The sequence below is a fragment of the Manis pentadactyla genome, chromosome 13 (genome assembly GCF_030020395.1).
Source record: "Manis pentadactyla isolate mManPen7 chromosome 13, mManPen7.hap1, whole genome shotgun sequence".
Taxonomy (NCBI): domain Eukaryota; kingdom Metazoa; phylum Chordata; class Mammalia; order Pholidota; family Manidae; genus Manis; species Manis pentadactyla.
Window position 1 is genome coordinate 14,069,685 of NC_080031.1, and position 17,163 is coordinate 14,086,847.

A 17,163-nucleotide genomic window follows, 5' to 3' on the forward strand; every position below is an offset into this window, starting at 1 on the left:
TTCAGCCACTGCCATTACAAAACCCAATATTCAACCCATCCACGGGATGCAAGCCCTAAGCTCTCTCAGTTAAGAATATCCATCTGTAATGACCAAAGAAGGAAATGCTAAGATGTCACTGGGCAGTTTTAAGTAGCTGATCCAGGGTGGGGTGAGCTGTCCGGCAAGATCTGAGACTTCTGAAAATGGTCTCCACTTGCCTAAGTTAGTTTGTGGCAGTGATATAACAATTCGTGGTTCCCAGAGAAGCTAAAGATAAGAATGAGGGCTAGGACTCCAAAGGTGGGCTAAGTAAGAGGCAATTTTCTAAGAGGCTTATGTGCTCTAGTTATTTCTGTATACATTGCTGCCAGAGAGTGTTAGCTCTGGACTTCTGGCCTGCTTCAGAGCATCTTTTCTACCATTCCTTTTCCGCCCAGCATGAGATAGCAGTGCTGGGGAACTCCATTGTTCACTGGCAAGGCTGTGAGAAGCAGATCACAGCGACTTTCCTCTGGAGCTCAGAAGTGGCCCAAAGTGAGCCCACCCCAACCTTGGAGGGATCATCCTGAAAAACCTGAAACAAAAGATGTTGAAAAGAAAAAGCAGAGATGTGGCTGGACTTCAGGCAAGACTTCAAAGCCCAGAGTCTCCCAGACAGGGGTATGGAAACAGCTCCCAGATTAAAATACATTCTTGGGACTGACTAGAGCAGAGAGAAGGGATTGACAGGAAGGAAACTGATGTAGGTATCTAAGTTCAATTTACTCCTACAACTATGCCCGGCATAGTGAGTGCAACACGCAGGTGCTACAGGTACAGAGACCCCGTTTCCCTTGGGGCAGTAGTTCTTAACCTTTTGGGACTCCTGGACCACTTTGAGAATCAGAAGCAAGCTACAGACTTAGAAAAATCCTTGCACACAATTTCAGAGGGTTCACCTATTTCTGAGACTTATCTGGGTCAAGCACCCCTGCTCCATGAGAATCTGGAGTTGGCACAAAGTTGTCAGGATTGACTTTGAAAACTGTATGAAGCAGATAGGAAAGCAAGTGACAAATGGAAAGTCAGCTAGAACGCTGATTTTGGAGGTATTTGATCATTGGTGTCTCTGTATCTCAAACTTCAGTGAGTCTCCTCAGACTTGCTGAGAAACACTGGTAAAACAACTTCAGAAATGAGGAGCTTTGTACCTGATTTTTAATGCCACCTGCAAGGTGAACAGAAGTTTCAAAAGTCTGTTTTCTTAAAGAGCAAGAAAATCCCAAAGAATCAAACATTTCCTTGGGGGTCATGAGTGAATCTAATTGGGATGTTCAGAAATCGAGTGGGAGAAGCACACCCTACTTTAAAAAAAAGTGATGTGGGGAGGGGATGGCCATCATGATACAGGGGCTGTGAACGGAAAGCTGAAGGACCACGCACACCGGCGGCCTCGCAGAGAGCCAAAGGTTGCCCTATCTATCAGTGGAAAGGTGATTTCTCTCAGAGCGCAATTAGGTCTCATGTTTGACCTATGACTTTTGGTCCATGAGATATTTATGCTCTCCAGACAGGCAGCAAGGTGGGGTCGAATGAAGATAGAGGCTGAAGGCATTTAATAGGGAAAGGAAGGAAGAAGGCAAGGAAGGGAGGAAAAGTGGGAAGGGGGGGAGAGAGGCCGCTGGTCAGTATCATCTATTAACTCATGAATTGGCAACCATGCTTTGGTGCCTGCCTGCCATTTCAACACCCAGTATTGTTTTGTGCTCCTCACCACAATTCTGTGCGGTAGGGCACCTTTCTATTACAAATGAGGAAACTGAGGCTCAGAAGGGGTCGGTGATTCGGCTGTGTTTGAAGAGGGGGTAGGCGGCAGGGCTAAAACGTTAACCCAGATCAGCCCCAAGAAAGCTCCTACTAGCGTCTGAAGGGTGCGTCCCGGTCCGCACGTGCGCGGCGCAGAGCGTTACTCCCCCTCACCTCTCTCTCCATCTCCCCAACCAATCTAGAACTCCCTCCAACCTCTTGCAAAACTAAATCTAAGCCCAGAATCTCTTGTTCCAACCGTCTCTTCCTAAAGCGCTGCTGGGGGCGGATGGGCCAGCACGCGGAATGGGAGGCAGTCAGGCCAGGCCCAGAGGGCAGTCGACTCCTCTCTCCTCCGCTCGCGGCCAGGATCCGGATCTAAAACCCGCGTGGCGGCAGCCCCACCCCGGCCGGCTGGGCCCGCGCCCACGCCGCTGGCAGCGCCGGGGTTAACCTGCCCGCCCCGCGGAGCAATGCTTTCTGTTTTATTTCAGCAGGGGAAGTGTGTGCCTGCCTGATTAGCCTGATGGTTTCCTCTTTTCCCATAACCTCCAGACCCCCACGGCCCAAGTGTTTACTCTCTGAAATAAAAAATCTGCTGGTGTTTTTCTTTTTGTGTGCTCGTGTATTTTGGGAGACTGCAGAGGAGGGAGACGGGGTGCGGGGTGCGGGACGCAGAGGCGGGGCGCCTTCCCCGGGCCCTCCCCCGGCAGGCCTCTCCAGCTGCAGGCTCAGGCTGAGACCCCTGGCTGCAGTGCAGGAAAGAAACGTATTAACGAGGGAGTCGGGGCTCCTGCTTCAGCCGCTATAAACACTGCGAACATCTGGAGAGAGACGAAGTCTCTCCGCGGCCAGACACTGGGAAAAACAGGCCGGCTCTGCGCGTCCCCCACCCCCGCGCTCTCCCGCCGGCCGCTCCTCCAGCGGCCGCAGCTCCCACACGCCCCCCCCCCCCCCAGGATCCCCGCTCTGGCCTCCGCTCGGCCCCCAAGCTCGGCCCCCCGCCCCGGTGCGCAGCAGTCCGGCCCGCGGGCCGCCGGGGCGCAGAGCAGGCTGACGCCAGGCGCGCATCCCACTCCCCAGCCCCCGCTCCCGGAGGTCCAGGGGAGGGGTCAAACTGCTTGAATCAAATAAGAACTCGGTGCCCCAGGGACCTTTTCCCAACTCGGCCCAAATATTTGTGGTTTGAACAAGTTAGGAGAACTTTTTTTTTTTTTTCTCCCCTGCCCCCTGGGATTTCCAGAGCAATGCTGTTACTTCCTAGGATTTTTGAGAAGCGGCGAATCGGAGGGCGGCCAGCAGAATGCCCACCCTCTGACTGAGTTCCCCACGAGAGAGAGAGAAAGAGAGAGAGAGAGAGAGAGGGGTCTCTGGTCCCTAACACCTGGTTTCCTTCTTTCACTGGTAAAATGAGGCTCAGAGACGGGCAATGCTAGCATGTTTTAGAATATTAGCCTTGGGCAGGATGAGAGTGGGCAAGACTCATTTGGGTAAGGGTTGGGTGGTCCAGTTTCTTTGGCTCAAATTCACACTCGAGTCAGGCTGAAAGGAAGGAGGAATGTAGCACTCCGTGCTCACCTGCTCCGGGCCATGACCTGTTAGTGCACTAGTCTGCTTGATGGGCACAAGGCTGCTTTGAAGTAAGTGTAAGTACCCCCCTGCAAGGGGCGGGAAAATACCCCAGGCGTGTCCTTGCTCTCATCACCATTCCACACTAAACCCTTTGCTTGGACTCAACACCCCTCTGCTTAAACTCAAAAACTGACACTGAAAGGTCTTGTAAACTGAATATGAAACGGTGCAGGCTCAAAAGCTACCAAGGGAGCAGGAGGTGGGAGTAGAAAGGAGGCCCTGTCACATTGCTAAATAGGAGCAAATTCAGTCCACAGCCAGAAGCATGTCCTTCAGTTACGGAGAAGGGGGCCAGGCATTCGTGGCAATCTCAGGAAGAGAAGAACACAGTGATACAGCGAGACACAGGAGGGGTGTTCTCCGTATGGATTCTCTTCCTAATGCACTGCTTGGCGAGGCAGATCCTGCTTCTCATTCCTCCAGCGTTTCCTCCTTCAACCTCTGGCCCTCTGGGACATGGGATGTGGGTGGGGAGAGGGTGTTCCTGCATCAAGCTTCCCTTAGTCCCCGGGCAGTAGCTTGCCAGAGCAGCTGGGCCCCAACCACAGCCTTCTGTGAACGGCCAAAACCTGAGACGGGCTTGCAGCTTCCTCCTTCCCAAATGCCGCAACTATCACGTCAGAATCTGAGAAGGTCACAGTTTTCCCCGAGTGGAATAGTGCCCATTACAACACCCCAGAAACACATACACACACACAGGGTTAGAACTGTTTGAAGAACAAAGAAACTGAAACAGGTCCTCTAGAAAAGGAAAACACACCCTGAATGAGGAAAGAGCAGAGATGTGCAGCAGATAAAGGTTAAAATACTGTTTTTTCAAACCCCAGGGACATCTGAGATGGTTAGTTGAAAGAACAAACCTGCTATGAGAATAAACATTTCAGAGCAAGGTGAATCTCCATTTAACAGGTCTCTCTGGCATCCCCTCCGTGTTCTCAACACTTAAAAGCCAAATTGGAGGCGTCTGTTTTCCCACTGAAACTTCCCACCTGGTTGTGGATAGAGACCTTTCCAAACACTGGGCGGGGCTTGATCTCTCCCAGCCGCCTGGCCGTCTGAGAAAGCCACAGGAGAAACAATGGACTTGGACTCTCAATATCTCTTCCACTTGAACTTCCAAAGTTCATTTGGAAAGACATTCTTTATTTCCACCATTTTCCTGGTAAATTGATTTTGAATTTTAAATAGTGAAACCAAAATCACACATTTATATTGCCAACCTTTAGCTCATAAATAAGGGTAATATTTCATGTAAGAACCATTTCTTCCATCCTATAAAGGTATTCTCACATACACACTTGAATAAAAAGTTGCTCAGAAACAGGTATGAATCTCCCCTTTTCACCATTTATCTTCTGTTTCCAGTACGTGGCTCTGGTCACCAGCAGTGTTCAACCAATCAGTGGATTGCTTTCTGACTCAGGGATACCCAGCCATTTTTGGACTCCTAAGCACTTCAGGATAATGAGTTATAATAGCAAACATTCTTATCATGCTTACTAAGTGACAGCACCGACTTAAGCTTTATATATATTAACCTAGTAGTTTTCAAAGTGTGGTCTCTGGACCAGCAATAGCAGCACCATCTGAAAACTTGTAAGAAATGCAAATTCTTGAGTCTTACCCTAGACAGACTGAATCAGAAACCATGGGGATAGGACCCTCCACCCCCAACCTGTGTTTGAAGAAGCCCACCAGGTGACTAACACACTTTGAAAACTACTGCTGCAGATGAGGAAACTGAAGTACATATATATATACCTCTTATCTCATGAAGAATGAGAAGTGAAGGGTAGGCTTTGAATATGGGTAGATGAGCTTTTTACTATGTTCAGTAACCAAAAACATACCAAATGGCATTGTAGGAGAAGGAAAAAAAGTATTGCTTCTCAAACAAGGACCACGGTAATGAGACAAAAGGTTCATTTCCAGGCAGTTCAGTTGGGTTTACTGTGTTCTGTAGTTGCAAACTGCTTTCCAGCTCTAAGCAACTATTTTGTGAAAGTTAAGTTTGGTTATGACATCATATCCATAAGTTTGGCCCATTCAAGACAAATCCATCCCTTAAGTGAAAAACAATTTGATAGTGTTTTGCTCTGGAAGGGTGCCACATAGGCATCATTTTTATGATAACACGACCATCATTCATAATCATCCTAACTATGAGGTTAAAATCAAGTATGGACAGCTGTCAGTGGATGGGATGGACTGTAGTCTTGTGATCTGGGTGATCAGTTGGGTTTCTGATGTCAGTTTTCTCATTCTCAATGGGAAACAGGCATTGCGTGGCTCCAGCTGGTCTGGCACCACTCTCAACTCGCTGCCTCTATCTAAAAATGGTTTTCCATCTACTCTATCCCTTTTCAATGGGGCTGTGGAAAGGAACTAGTTGTAATAGTTCATGGCAGTGAAATGCTAGTGAGTTCTTAGAGACAAGGAGCAAGAGACTGGCCTAAAAAAATGATTCTTGCTATGATGATTGAGAGAAGGGGCTGAGGTTGGGAGACAGGAACAGAGAGGAGGCAGGGTCAGTGGCTCCCCTCCAGTAACACTATAAACAGTAACAGACATTTCAGCTCTGTCTTGTGTAAGGGGCTCCATTGATTCACAGGACGCCCTGACAGAGGGATGCTGAGAAGCTGAGACAGAAAGGGCTATTCATTCATGCAGAACACCGGCTCTCCATCCCATTGGCTCTTGCTAATGGCTCCAGGCTGATAGGGAGGAGGGGGGAGAAGGGCGGACAGAGGAGGAGGTAGGAATGAAAGAAAATGATGACTACAAGATTGTCATGAAGACATGTACAGCTGCACAGGCAGTCGCATGCAAATGTGCCTTCCCTTTATAGCCACGGAGTTAATGTCCTCAGATTCATCTGCTCTTCTCTTGCATGTCATCTTCCCCTCCCCTTCTCACCTCGTCTTTTTCCAGGCTCCCCTTCCTTTCCCCTTCTCATTCATCTTTCATTTTCTCTACCCATTATTCTCCACCTCTCTGCTACCGCCCACCTTTACTTCCTTTTTCACACACCTCTTCTTCCTTCCCCAGCATCTCTTTTACCGTCTGTTCTGTTGTACCCAGGTCTGGACTCATCCTGGTTACTGAGCATCGGCTCCCAGTCACCTGCTAAGGCTCTCCCCGGCTCACGCTTTCTTCCAGTGTTATGCTCTCCCTTCCTGCATCCCCCCTCCTCCTCCTCACCTCTGTCCCTTTCTAAATAGGGACCACATTCAGACTAAGGGGACTACCCAGTCCTCCACGGCCCCTCCTGTCGGGCATTCCAGGCACTGAGAGATGCGTAGTACTTGGAAAAGAAGTTCATTCATCCCTTCTAGAGCACAAAACGTGAGATGGGAGCGGGGGTGGGGAGTGGCCCTGAGACGGAGGACGGGAAGGAAGCTGAAGTTATAAATAGGATAAAAGAAGATGAAAAAATGTAGAGTATTTTTTTCTCTCTTTCTTCTTACTCCACACATCTCCAAGGAAATGCACTGCAGCTGGAGAAATCATTGGCTGGTCCGTGTCTTCATCTCCCTTCCCCTTAACCCCACGGCCTCCTTCCAAAGGACGCCCATCATGGGAGGCTGGACCACAGCCCGGAAATAATGTTGCATCTCCTTCATCTGGACAGTGCAAAGGCAAAGGAGCTGGAAGAGCTCAGGGATCTTGCCAGATATTTCCATCAGAGGAAGCCTAGGACAGATGGAACTACAGACATTGCCTTTGCCACCAAGGCAACCCTCCCCCATGGCGGATTTCTAGCATTTCTGAGCTGCAGCTGATGACAACCCAGATCATTTTAGAACTGGTTGTTATGTGTCCCCATCCTCCCATCCTACCCCCAAACCACTAGTCTGGGTGACCCCAGCTTCCTTCTAGCAACGATAAGATAGACTATAGGAAGAGGGTGGTATTGCCCTGCTGTTAGTCCTTGCATTTTAAAGCAGCTTCATCCTAAGAGGTTCTTCACATGCATCACAGCCACTGTCTCATTGGCCCTGAAATAACTCTTTTGCCTTTGCGAATCCTGACAAGGAGGAGAATGAAAAGTCACCTCCACCTGGGAATTTATGTACCTCTGAGCAAAGAAAGAGGAGGACCGTGTCTTTCTGCTGCAAAGAAGAGACATTCTGATCTTAAGGCTATGGGCGTGTATGGAGGTGACCTCAGTTATTAGTAAGATGTAACTTGTAGCACACAGAAGCACTACCAACAGCTGCAAGTGTCAAGGTAACTGGTAGCTTCAACCTCTGTTACACTGGGAGAGACAAGACTTGAGCCAAGTGGCATTAATAGGTTTCAAAAATCAGACAAATATAACTATTCTGACCTTTTGCTGATACTAATGAGATCTAATTTTAAAGGATTACTTTTTTCATTTCTTGAAATTTTAAGTCCTTAAGTGTAACCTGTAAACAGGTGCCGAATCTTCCCTGCCTCCTCTTGACATGGATAGCTAGCTGAGACATTTGTGTTTATTCCTGGGAGGAACTGAGATACCAAGCAGAAAGTAACAACATTAATGTTATGGTGTTTGAAATCCAGGGCAGTGCCGAAGAATTCTTCAAAGGTCAAAATGGCTATTGAGTCAAGAGAATTTTGAGCAGAGGAATTGATTTCATTTTGCCCTAGAGGAAGAGCTAAGCAATTGGAAAGCAACTCCCATGCCTTCCCCAAGCCCCATCAAGGACAACTCCTTCTTGCTCTGTACCTCTGTGTACATTTCTGGCCAAAGACAAAGCGTGGGGAAAAAAAGTAAATATTTCTTTTATTTCACCACTATTACAAAAGTAGTTTACTGTATAATTTTATGTGATAAAGAGACACTGAACAAAAAAGGGGCATTTCGTTTCCATGGCTTTCCCCCTATGGAATTCCTCGGAATTACATACTTTCAAAACATGATAGAAATGAAATTTCTTATGCTCTGAATTCATCCTGGGAGAAAACACAGATTTTAACTGGCTTTTTTTGGAATTTGGATTTATTTTCATAACTTGGTCTCATTCAGAATCCCCAACTTCAAGTTTTATATTCTGTATTAAAAACAAACAAACAAAAAAAGCTAGCAGGTAAACAAAGACAAATGGAATCTGTGAGAAACAGTGACTCCTGCAAAACAGAAGGGAAGTAAGGACTTGGAACTTCTAGGGTCTTTGGGAGCACGGGTCCGTTAGTTCTCTAGCGGAGCGTGATGCCTTCCCCAGGGGTCAGCACTGTGCCCAACGAGTCAGGAGTGAAGGGAATGCTGCTGAGAGACAGAGGGTAGGAGGGAAAAGAAGCCAGACACAGGTGGTCACAAGCAGAGGACAGAGAACAGTGGAAAGAAAAGGCTAATTCGCACACCCTCCATTTACACAGCTCATACTCTATGACGGCAAAACTTCTAGGTGCTTTGTCAACAGGCAAGCTGAGGAAATGCACACTAGACAGATTTATAAATTGCAGACCTGAAGTAACCTCTCTTCGGCACATTCCTAGAGTTTAGCCTTCCTGTCCTTAGAAAATAAAGTAACTCAAACTTATCAAGACGGCCTGGGACTTTCCACCAGAGAACAATAGCATCTCGTACCCACATAAGCCATGGCGGCTGTTATTTCAGAGAATGCAGCCCTCATCAAATCCCCATTTGTCCTTCAACTCTGTCCTCATTCTCAGCCTTTGTTTATGTTCCTACCTGAGCCACAGTGTTCAAGACCAGTAGGAACTTCCTGAGTAGCCATCTCATCCCAGAAGCGGTAGCAAGCTCTTTGTGGGTAATAACTGGACTGGAAACCACAGGCGATCCGAGGATCTTCATAAGAATTGATAGGTCCCTGCCTCTGTGGCCAGAGAAAAAAAGGAAATACATCAAGAGCAAAATTTCTATAGTTTAGCTCTCATGGACCAATGACTTCATATCATCCAGCTATGTATAAATAGAAATCATCCATAGATGATAACAGAATAGAACCATCTATTAATCACCCCCTCCCCAAAAAAAGACACAGGCAGTGAGCAGGGTTTCTGACTTAAACTATGTATATATTTGTTTCATCCATTTCTTCAAGCAATTGAGGACTACCTTTTCTTATTTTCAAATAAGGAACCATGGTTAAGAGCAAGACAGAGTCTTTGTCATCTTTATACAATTCTGGCTTTTAGTTTTGTATGTTATTTTATTCTGTAAAAACACCATGAAAGGTTTTCTTACATGACATTCCAATATCACAGAACCAGTAGGTAACAGATACCAAAGGAGAAACAAAATGGACCTACATCATTTTTCAGTTAATCAATGTGCCTAGGTTTTAGTGATACTGTTTCTCCCAGTATCTGGAGACTTGTGCTCATTTCTTATCAGTTTTATGAAATTCATAAAATATAGTATCCTCCCAGTACTCTCTAAGGAAGACAGATGTCCGAAGTGGGAGGCCATGTTTTGTAGTGTTTAAGACCCTGTTCTTTGAAGCCAGGTAGACACAGATTCAAATCCTGGTTCCACCACTTACCAATGGGGGACCTAAGCCTGTTTCTTTATCTAAACCTCAGTTTACTCAATTCTAAGATGGGAATAACAATACCTACCCCATATGGTAAAGGATTAGTTGACATACTATATGTAAGAAAATTATTTATAAATAAATAAAATAAAATATGAAATGCTTGCAGTGAAATTACAGTATATAAAATGCATTAATAAATCATGTATGCAAAGTCTAATTAAGGTAGGTATTATTTTAATAAGAAATGCCTAACATTCCTGGAATTAGGCAAGAGGGTTAAAAATTAAGACACAAAACAAGAAGCAGCAGATTCATAGAAAAGAGATTTTCTGAGTTTAGGAGTCTACAATGACCCATCCTCTACTTTTCTTTTTTCCTTATATATATTCTTTTTCTCCTCTATGGACCCTCCACCTTTAAGAAAAACCTCTATTAAGATAATTAAACTTAGCTAGAATGTGATATGATTAAATTTATTGATGTTAAGGCATTAATTATTAAATGTAACTCCTCAGGGGCTATTCTCATCCCTAAAGAGTAGCTTGCTAACCCTTACATCCCTTGAGCTGCAGTACACCATTATCATAGATTCGATCACTCTGCACTCTATTCCACATTTTGCAATTGTCCGTTCACTTAAGCTCAGTAAAAATAACATAAGAGAGTATATTGGTGCAGAGAACAATGACAACCAGACCCAAGCTATAGAAGGTGCTTTGTGCACAGTACTTTGGGCCATATTTTCCATAATATTCAATAAACCAATCAAACTTGGAATGGATGAATTTGACTTTGGGGCAATTCATCTTCCAGCTGGAATAAAGGTACTGACAATGTAATGACACCCCCGGGGACTGAATGGAGTTACCTTGACTGTAGCAGGGCATGCTGGGAGAAGCACGAGAATGAAGAGGAAGAGGTACCTCTGCTAGCTACTTGTGTTTGGAACCAAGAGGTTCAGAGAAATCACTGTCAAGAACAATCTACTGAGCTTCCGTCAAAAATATGCCTTCAATTCTGGCTTAGAACCCTCTAGCTGGCATTGTATTTAATATTGTAAGTTCCCGAAGCAACGACACTAAGGTTTTCTTTTGAATTCCCAAGGAAAAGTAGGTTTCGATAATACTTTGCAATGGCGTCCATTTGAAAAGCACTTTCTAGATAGCTGTGTGTTCTCAATATCAAACTCCACCTTTTCATATTTCTCTAGAGTCTTTCTCAAAATTCAATGTCAAGCCTCAGAGCTATAGGAATAGGGTCTTGAGGGAAAACCTGTTGATTCTAAATGGTATGAAGGGGAACTCTACATTGTCCAGCCCTGTCTTCTTTTGGGACAGTATGGGCATGATTTGCCTAAACCAGAAGCTCCTTGTAAGATGGCAGTAGGTTGTACAAGTAGGATCCTTGTGAGTAGGTAGTGGGTAGTTCGTTACAGGCCCTGATAAGGTGGTGGAAACCTGAGGAGACCCTCTTCCAGGTTTGAAAGTGTATGCTTTCTCTGCTAAGGAAAGGTCACTGGAGGCAAAGGGAAGCATGCAAAAAAGTATTGCAGGAAAATGGTCTGGATGCAACGTGCAGGAAAGAGATAGAAGGCAGAGGAGAGGTTGCAGGGTTAGGGATAAAGCAGTGAGGCTCCGGACCTGAGCAATGACATAGCTGTACAGTGAGTCACCTTGAAGCCTTCAATCAACAACCACAGGCCACATCAGCCTGAGTTTACTGGTGGGCCTTCTCCTTGGCGTCTCTCCTGCCCCCGACCCAGGCTCTTTGTTGTTAGGGATAGTTCACCGATTATTTTATGAGTGGAACTCTATTTTTAAGATGCATTATTGCCTTGCCACTCTGGCTGTTCTCAGTGGAGCCAGAGGACACTGTGCTTAAGGAGCAGGAGATAGGCACCAAGCCTACCATGAGCCCCAAACACCTTTGCTAGTGGAGGCTCCTGGGAGCAGCATGATTCTTTTTATCTAGACCCCTGCCTGCTTATTAGACGTTTCACAAACTGACTGAACCCCTATTTTATACAATATGAAAAGAACATTTTTACTCAAGAGAACCACACAGCTAGTTCCAATTCATTACGAAACTGTCTCCGTTGGGGAGAGAGAAGCAGGTTATTAACAGGTCAGGTATATGGACAACACAGCCCCCCAGCTCATTGCTTTCAAAGGGCACCACCCAAAACAAGTCTGAGTCTCTCGGTTGACATGTTTTCCTGGTTGCAATTGCAGGTAAGCTCATGAGATGCAAGGCACACTTCCAGTCCCCATCACAGTTTTAAGGAAACCCCCTGAAAGGCCCTCACACAGTATCCCACAGGTAATCACTGAAGGGAACTAACATGCATTGCACACCTCCTCTATACCACTTGGTGTGCTAAGCATTGTGCAGTGATGGTTGCATTTAAGAGTCACAGCGGTACAAGATTAGGATTTTTATCTCCACTTTACAGAAGAGCAAACTGAGGCTTTAAGAGAGCATGTAAATTTCCAAAGTCCACGTAGCTAATAAAAAAGTGGACATAGAATTCTAAACAGGCCTGTTTGATTTCAGACTGTCTTCTCTCTTACATGTGCACCACAAATCCTGTGTGGCTCCAGTACACGGTGCTCAAGAAGGGTGTCTGCTGTCCCATGGTAGGTGTAGATGGATGGCAGCAACGAGCACTCATGAAGTGCTCATGGAATATACCATGCACCTGGTCTATGCCAAGTATCCTGTTGGAGACTAAGAATACAGTATGAGCAAGAAACGAACTTTACCCTTAGGAGCATATTGACAAGTAAACAGGAAGTTGCTGTGAGGGGCTGAGACAGGGTTAAGTACCCATATGCAAGGGGAGGGGAGCAGCAGGTACAACATCCTGGAGGAAGCCAAGTAAGGTAATAACTGAAAGGCTGAGTAAGATGTAGCCTCAACTTTTGGTGATGGACGTAGAGAGCCAAAGAAGATGAGACCCTTAATATACATACTGCTGTGTAGGGAAGGATGAGAAAGATGGACAGAGGTGCCATAGGGATAAAGGTGGTGACAGGTGTGAGGGGAAAGTGTGCTCCTGGGCAGTGAGCAGGCTTGTGATGTAGGATAACTGGTACAGAGTAAAGCGGGAGGGACTGGGCAAGATCCCAGTGTTAAGGGTCATGAATACCAGACAGGGATTCGGCTTCAGGAGAAAGGCTTCCAAGGTCACATTAGAGGAAGTGACCTGTGCAACAGGATGCTCTAGAAAGGCTCCTTTAGCTGTGTTAAGTGGGACTGGTGGACTGGTGGGGCAGGAGCTGGGGGGAGGAGCTGACACCAGTGGTAGCAGGCGCAGAGCCATATTGGAGACTGAGGCACAAAGGGAAAGCCAGTTCTATTAACCCTAAATGTATTTAAAGTCTTTATTGTTTATAGTGACTTTTGCATTAATTTGGATGTTTCAAAATATTCCCTTAAGGTGTCATTAGCTTGACTACTGCTTTGGGGGGCCCCTGATGTTTTGGCTCCATGTGAGTGTCTCACTCGAGTCCCGGGGTTCCCATGCTGGGCAGGAGTCCAGTTGTGAAGACAGAGTTGGATTTGGGGCCATGAGTGCAGAGGAGAAGAGGAAACAAGAAATTTAAGGTGTTGGAAAGGAAGAATCAGCAAGATTTTAGGACTGCCGGGAAGAAAGGAAAGAGGGGGGGTCCAAGAGCCCAAGACAACGCTGAGGTCGCTTGCTTTAAACACAGTGAATGAAAACAGTGTAAGGACGTAACTCGGGGGGGTGGGGGCCCATTTCACTTTGGGTTGCATCCAGATGGGGGGATGGCAGCGCCCCTTGGTGGGGTCCCTGGTGGGGGTGCCTGATGGGAGAATCCAGGAAAGGTGGAATTAGATCTTGGAGCAGGAAGGATCTACTCAGAGTGCAGATTCAAGAAAAATGGCAGTTAGTCCCAAAAGAGAAAGGATCAAAACTGGGTCTGGAAATTACCTACAGTGAAGAGGAGAAATGAGGGGAGAAAACAACCAAGAAGACATAGGAGGAAACACAGAAAAGTGCAGAATGTCTCAGAAGCCAAGGGCAGAGCTTCGGAACAAGGGTGGTTAGCAAGCGGCTGCTAAGAAGAGGGTGGTGGCCAGGCAGCCCTGGAGGGGCTGGGTCCCCCAGGCATCTCAGGAAAGCACACATCTTTGCTCTGCTTTGTCACCCACAGCAACGGCCACCTAGGGAACCCCACCACTCTCGCTGTCCCCTCAGAGGCCATCAGAGGACACAGCCTAAATGCTTTGCCTCTCTGATCCTGGAAAGGAATGAAATGAAGCTGCCGAAACTTGGAAGCTATTAGGGTAGTGGACACAGGCTTATCCCTGCTCTTCTGTAACAGCGAGCCGGCCCCAACCGCCACCAGCACCGCTGACCCCCTCTGCTCGCCCGCCAAGTAAGGTCTCAGCCAGGCCATTACCTCTCCCCAGCCCCTCCTCCATGCTTCCGAACCAGGGCCTCCGGCTTCCCTCCACACATGCGTCTGTCCGTCTGAGTGTCTCCTCACCTTTGCTACCCAGCCCTGCCAGTCTCTCAGCCAGAGGCTTCGCTCAGATACTTCCTTCTCTCTGCCTCTCTCCTACCCCCCAAGATTGAAAAAGAGAGAATAGGGGAGTACTTTAACAACACTGAATCACAAACACATGGAGTCTGCGTGTCTACAAGCGTATGTGAGATCTATTTGTCAAGTGTATTTCGGTCTTTAGTCAAGCAGCCTTAAATGTCCAGGTGTTTGCTTTTTAACACCCTCCTCACTATCCTGTGTGTCAGTGCAAAACTCTGTGGGAGCAAATCTGTCTTTTCTTTGATTGACTTCAGAATCCTAGGGTCTGATCTTAGTGCAGGGCCATTGACATATAATACACAATAAATATTTCTAAATGCTGCTGCTTAAAAAACATTTTCTTTACACCAGAGGCAAAGCTGCGTTAACACTGGATGGGCGGGCACAGTGGTGTGCCATCCCCCAGCCCTCGGATAACTGTGTTATTCCAGGAATGTCATGGATGCCAATGTGCTCTAGCAGGAAGACAGAAGCCTGGAAATCTGGGAGCCTGGATTCAGGTCCTGCTCTGCCCCTGGGGAGCTGGGGAACCTCCAGCCGGTCACTTAACCTCTTTAAGCTTCTGCTTCCTGGGGAAGGTGGTGACCTCAATGATCCCCAAGTTCTTTTCCAGCTTGAAGCCCCCTTCTGCTGCTCCATTCACATTCTTTCCCCCTAACCTCATAACTGACAATCTTCATCTGACAGACAGACACCCCAGGGTGCAGAAGCCTACAGAGCCAGAAGTTGTCAGTCATGATTTGGATTCAGGATACATGATACCCTCTTAAAATTTATGAAAGCTTTATATTGTTGAATTCTTCCCTCAAACGAGGCTCATACGCTGATTTTAGGGAATTCCCCGTTTCTCAGTAGAGAAAGGGAAGCTTAGGGAGCACCTGGCTATTGAACAGCTCTAGGGGCTCTTGTCTGGTAGGTGCTCAGTAAAAGTTTGTGCAATAAATGGTCAGTTTCTCAGCTTAAAACCTTTCACCCCATCACCGGGCTGAACAACCCTGCAGACTCCTAGTCAAGTCTGGGCTTCACCCTCCTCCGAAGATGCTAGATGAGCCAGCACCTCCTGTCCCTGCAGTCCAGCATGCCCTGGAGGGCGCTACTGGCAATGTCAAGGAAACCGTTTGGGTAGAGGGCACCTGGCCTTTGGAGGGACACTGGGGTCCCTGTGCTGCAGGAGGGCACACCTGCCCTGCCCCCTGAGGGGAGGGAGGGGCGGAGCCAACAGAAATGCTCCCTCCCTCAGTGCCAAGCCCTCCTGAGGCTGCTGCCCAGGAGGAGGTGGGGGGAAGGGCGGGGCAGCCGCCAGGAGGGGCAGGAACAGACAAAAGAGGAAACTCTCAAAGGGGACTTTTAATTTTAGTCTCAAGGCCAGGAAATTCTTTTTAAAACAATAAGAGTAATGGGCTTGGGCCTTGGTGAAAGGGCGGGCCTGACAGGTTTCTGAGAGAGGAAAAACGTCCCAGGCACAGAGCGAGCTGCAGAGACAGGAACGTGGAATTCTGCTCCTCAGGAAAAGCCTGGCTTGGCTTCTCCACGGGCAGCGGCTGAGGCTACCCTCGTGGGCCCGCTAAGATAGCACCCCAAGTCAGTGTGACCAGCTCAGCAGCTCTTCTCGTCCCCCTGAGACCACAGCCCCTGCCCGCACACCAAGCGTGCAGTGACACCTGGCTAGTGCTCGCGCCAGGAAAGGGCAGAGCGCCTCTGAGCCTCACACGGTCCAGGTGCTGCCCTGGCCGCGCTCTTGCTGAGAGATCTGGGGATATGTGACATTTGTCAGCATCTCTCACTTAGTGTGAAGCCTTGCAACTCTCAGTGACAGCAGGGTGACAGCTCAGTAATGCACTGCGTGGACACGGCAGGTGGGGCCGACGCAGACCTCATCCGGGACCGTGGGACTTGGAGGGGAGAAGGCGCCCTGGCTGAGACTGGGCAGTTGTTCCAGTTGCTCAGCAGTCTACGAAATGGAACGTGTCTCTTTCTTAAAGCAGGGGAGGCCAGTTCACCATAAACAAGGCCTAGAGATGCCCAAATTAAAGCCAGTTACAAGTTCTTACAGATCACCACAGAGCTAACAAATGTCTAAGGTGAATTCAGTAGCAAGGTGCTTCCTAGGCCAGGAGTCAGGAGGTCAGGACCACGCTCTACCTCTTGCCAACTCTGAACGCACGGGTATCTCACTTTACCCCTTAGGACCTTAATTTCCTAATATTGGATGATGGCCCCTAGGTTGTGGTCTGGCTCCAAAAGTCTCTAGATGGGGCTGACTGAACCCATTATCCTAGGAAAGCCCCACTTTCTAAAGTGCTGGAAAAATATACTTACCACTCCTTTTTCCTTCAGTTTTTCTGATGGATACTGAAAGTTATGACTACAAAAAATTTTCCTAAACATAGGTTCCGGCAATCTCTCCAGGGTAAAGCGATCACCATCCCAAGCAACAAGAAAAAACTTTCTTTTCTAATTTCCATTTACGTTCCCAATTTCTTTTTGTGTATCCCTACTTCTTAATCCAAAATGCTTTATCGATTATTGCCCAGGATTCGCAGAGAGCAGGAAAGGATGTCTGTGCTGAGCTGCACAGGAACATGCACAGGCCCTTCCCAAGAAGCCCAGGGACAGCACAGACCCCCCTGGGACCACTCCAAGACTAGGATTCTGAGGCATGTGGGGTGGACATGAAGAGTGTGTGAACAGCCCTGGGTAAGAAGGGA

General features: G+C 47.4%; 1 protein-coding gene across 3 annotated transcripts in view; it reads right to left on the minus strand.

Moving 5' to 3' along the window:
* The window catches only part of ETS1 (ETS proto-oncogene 1, transcription factor), a 125,091-nt gene that overhangs the window by 90,062 nt on the left and 17,866 nt on the right, over positions 1-17,163 (minus strand). For all 3 annotated transcript variants that reach the window (XM_057491036.1, XM_057491038.1, XM_057491039.1), the window contains one exon: positions 9,077-9,221. In XM_057491036.1, the coding sequence (XP_057347019.1) occupies positions 9,077-9,221 (145 nt within the window). The remainder of the gene's footprint in view (positions 1-9,076; positions 9,222-17,163) is intronic.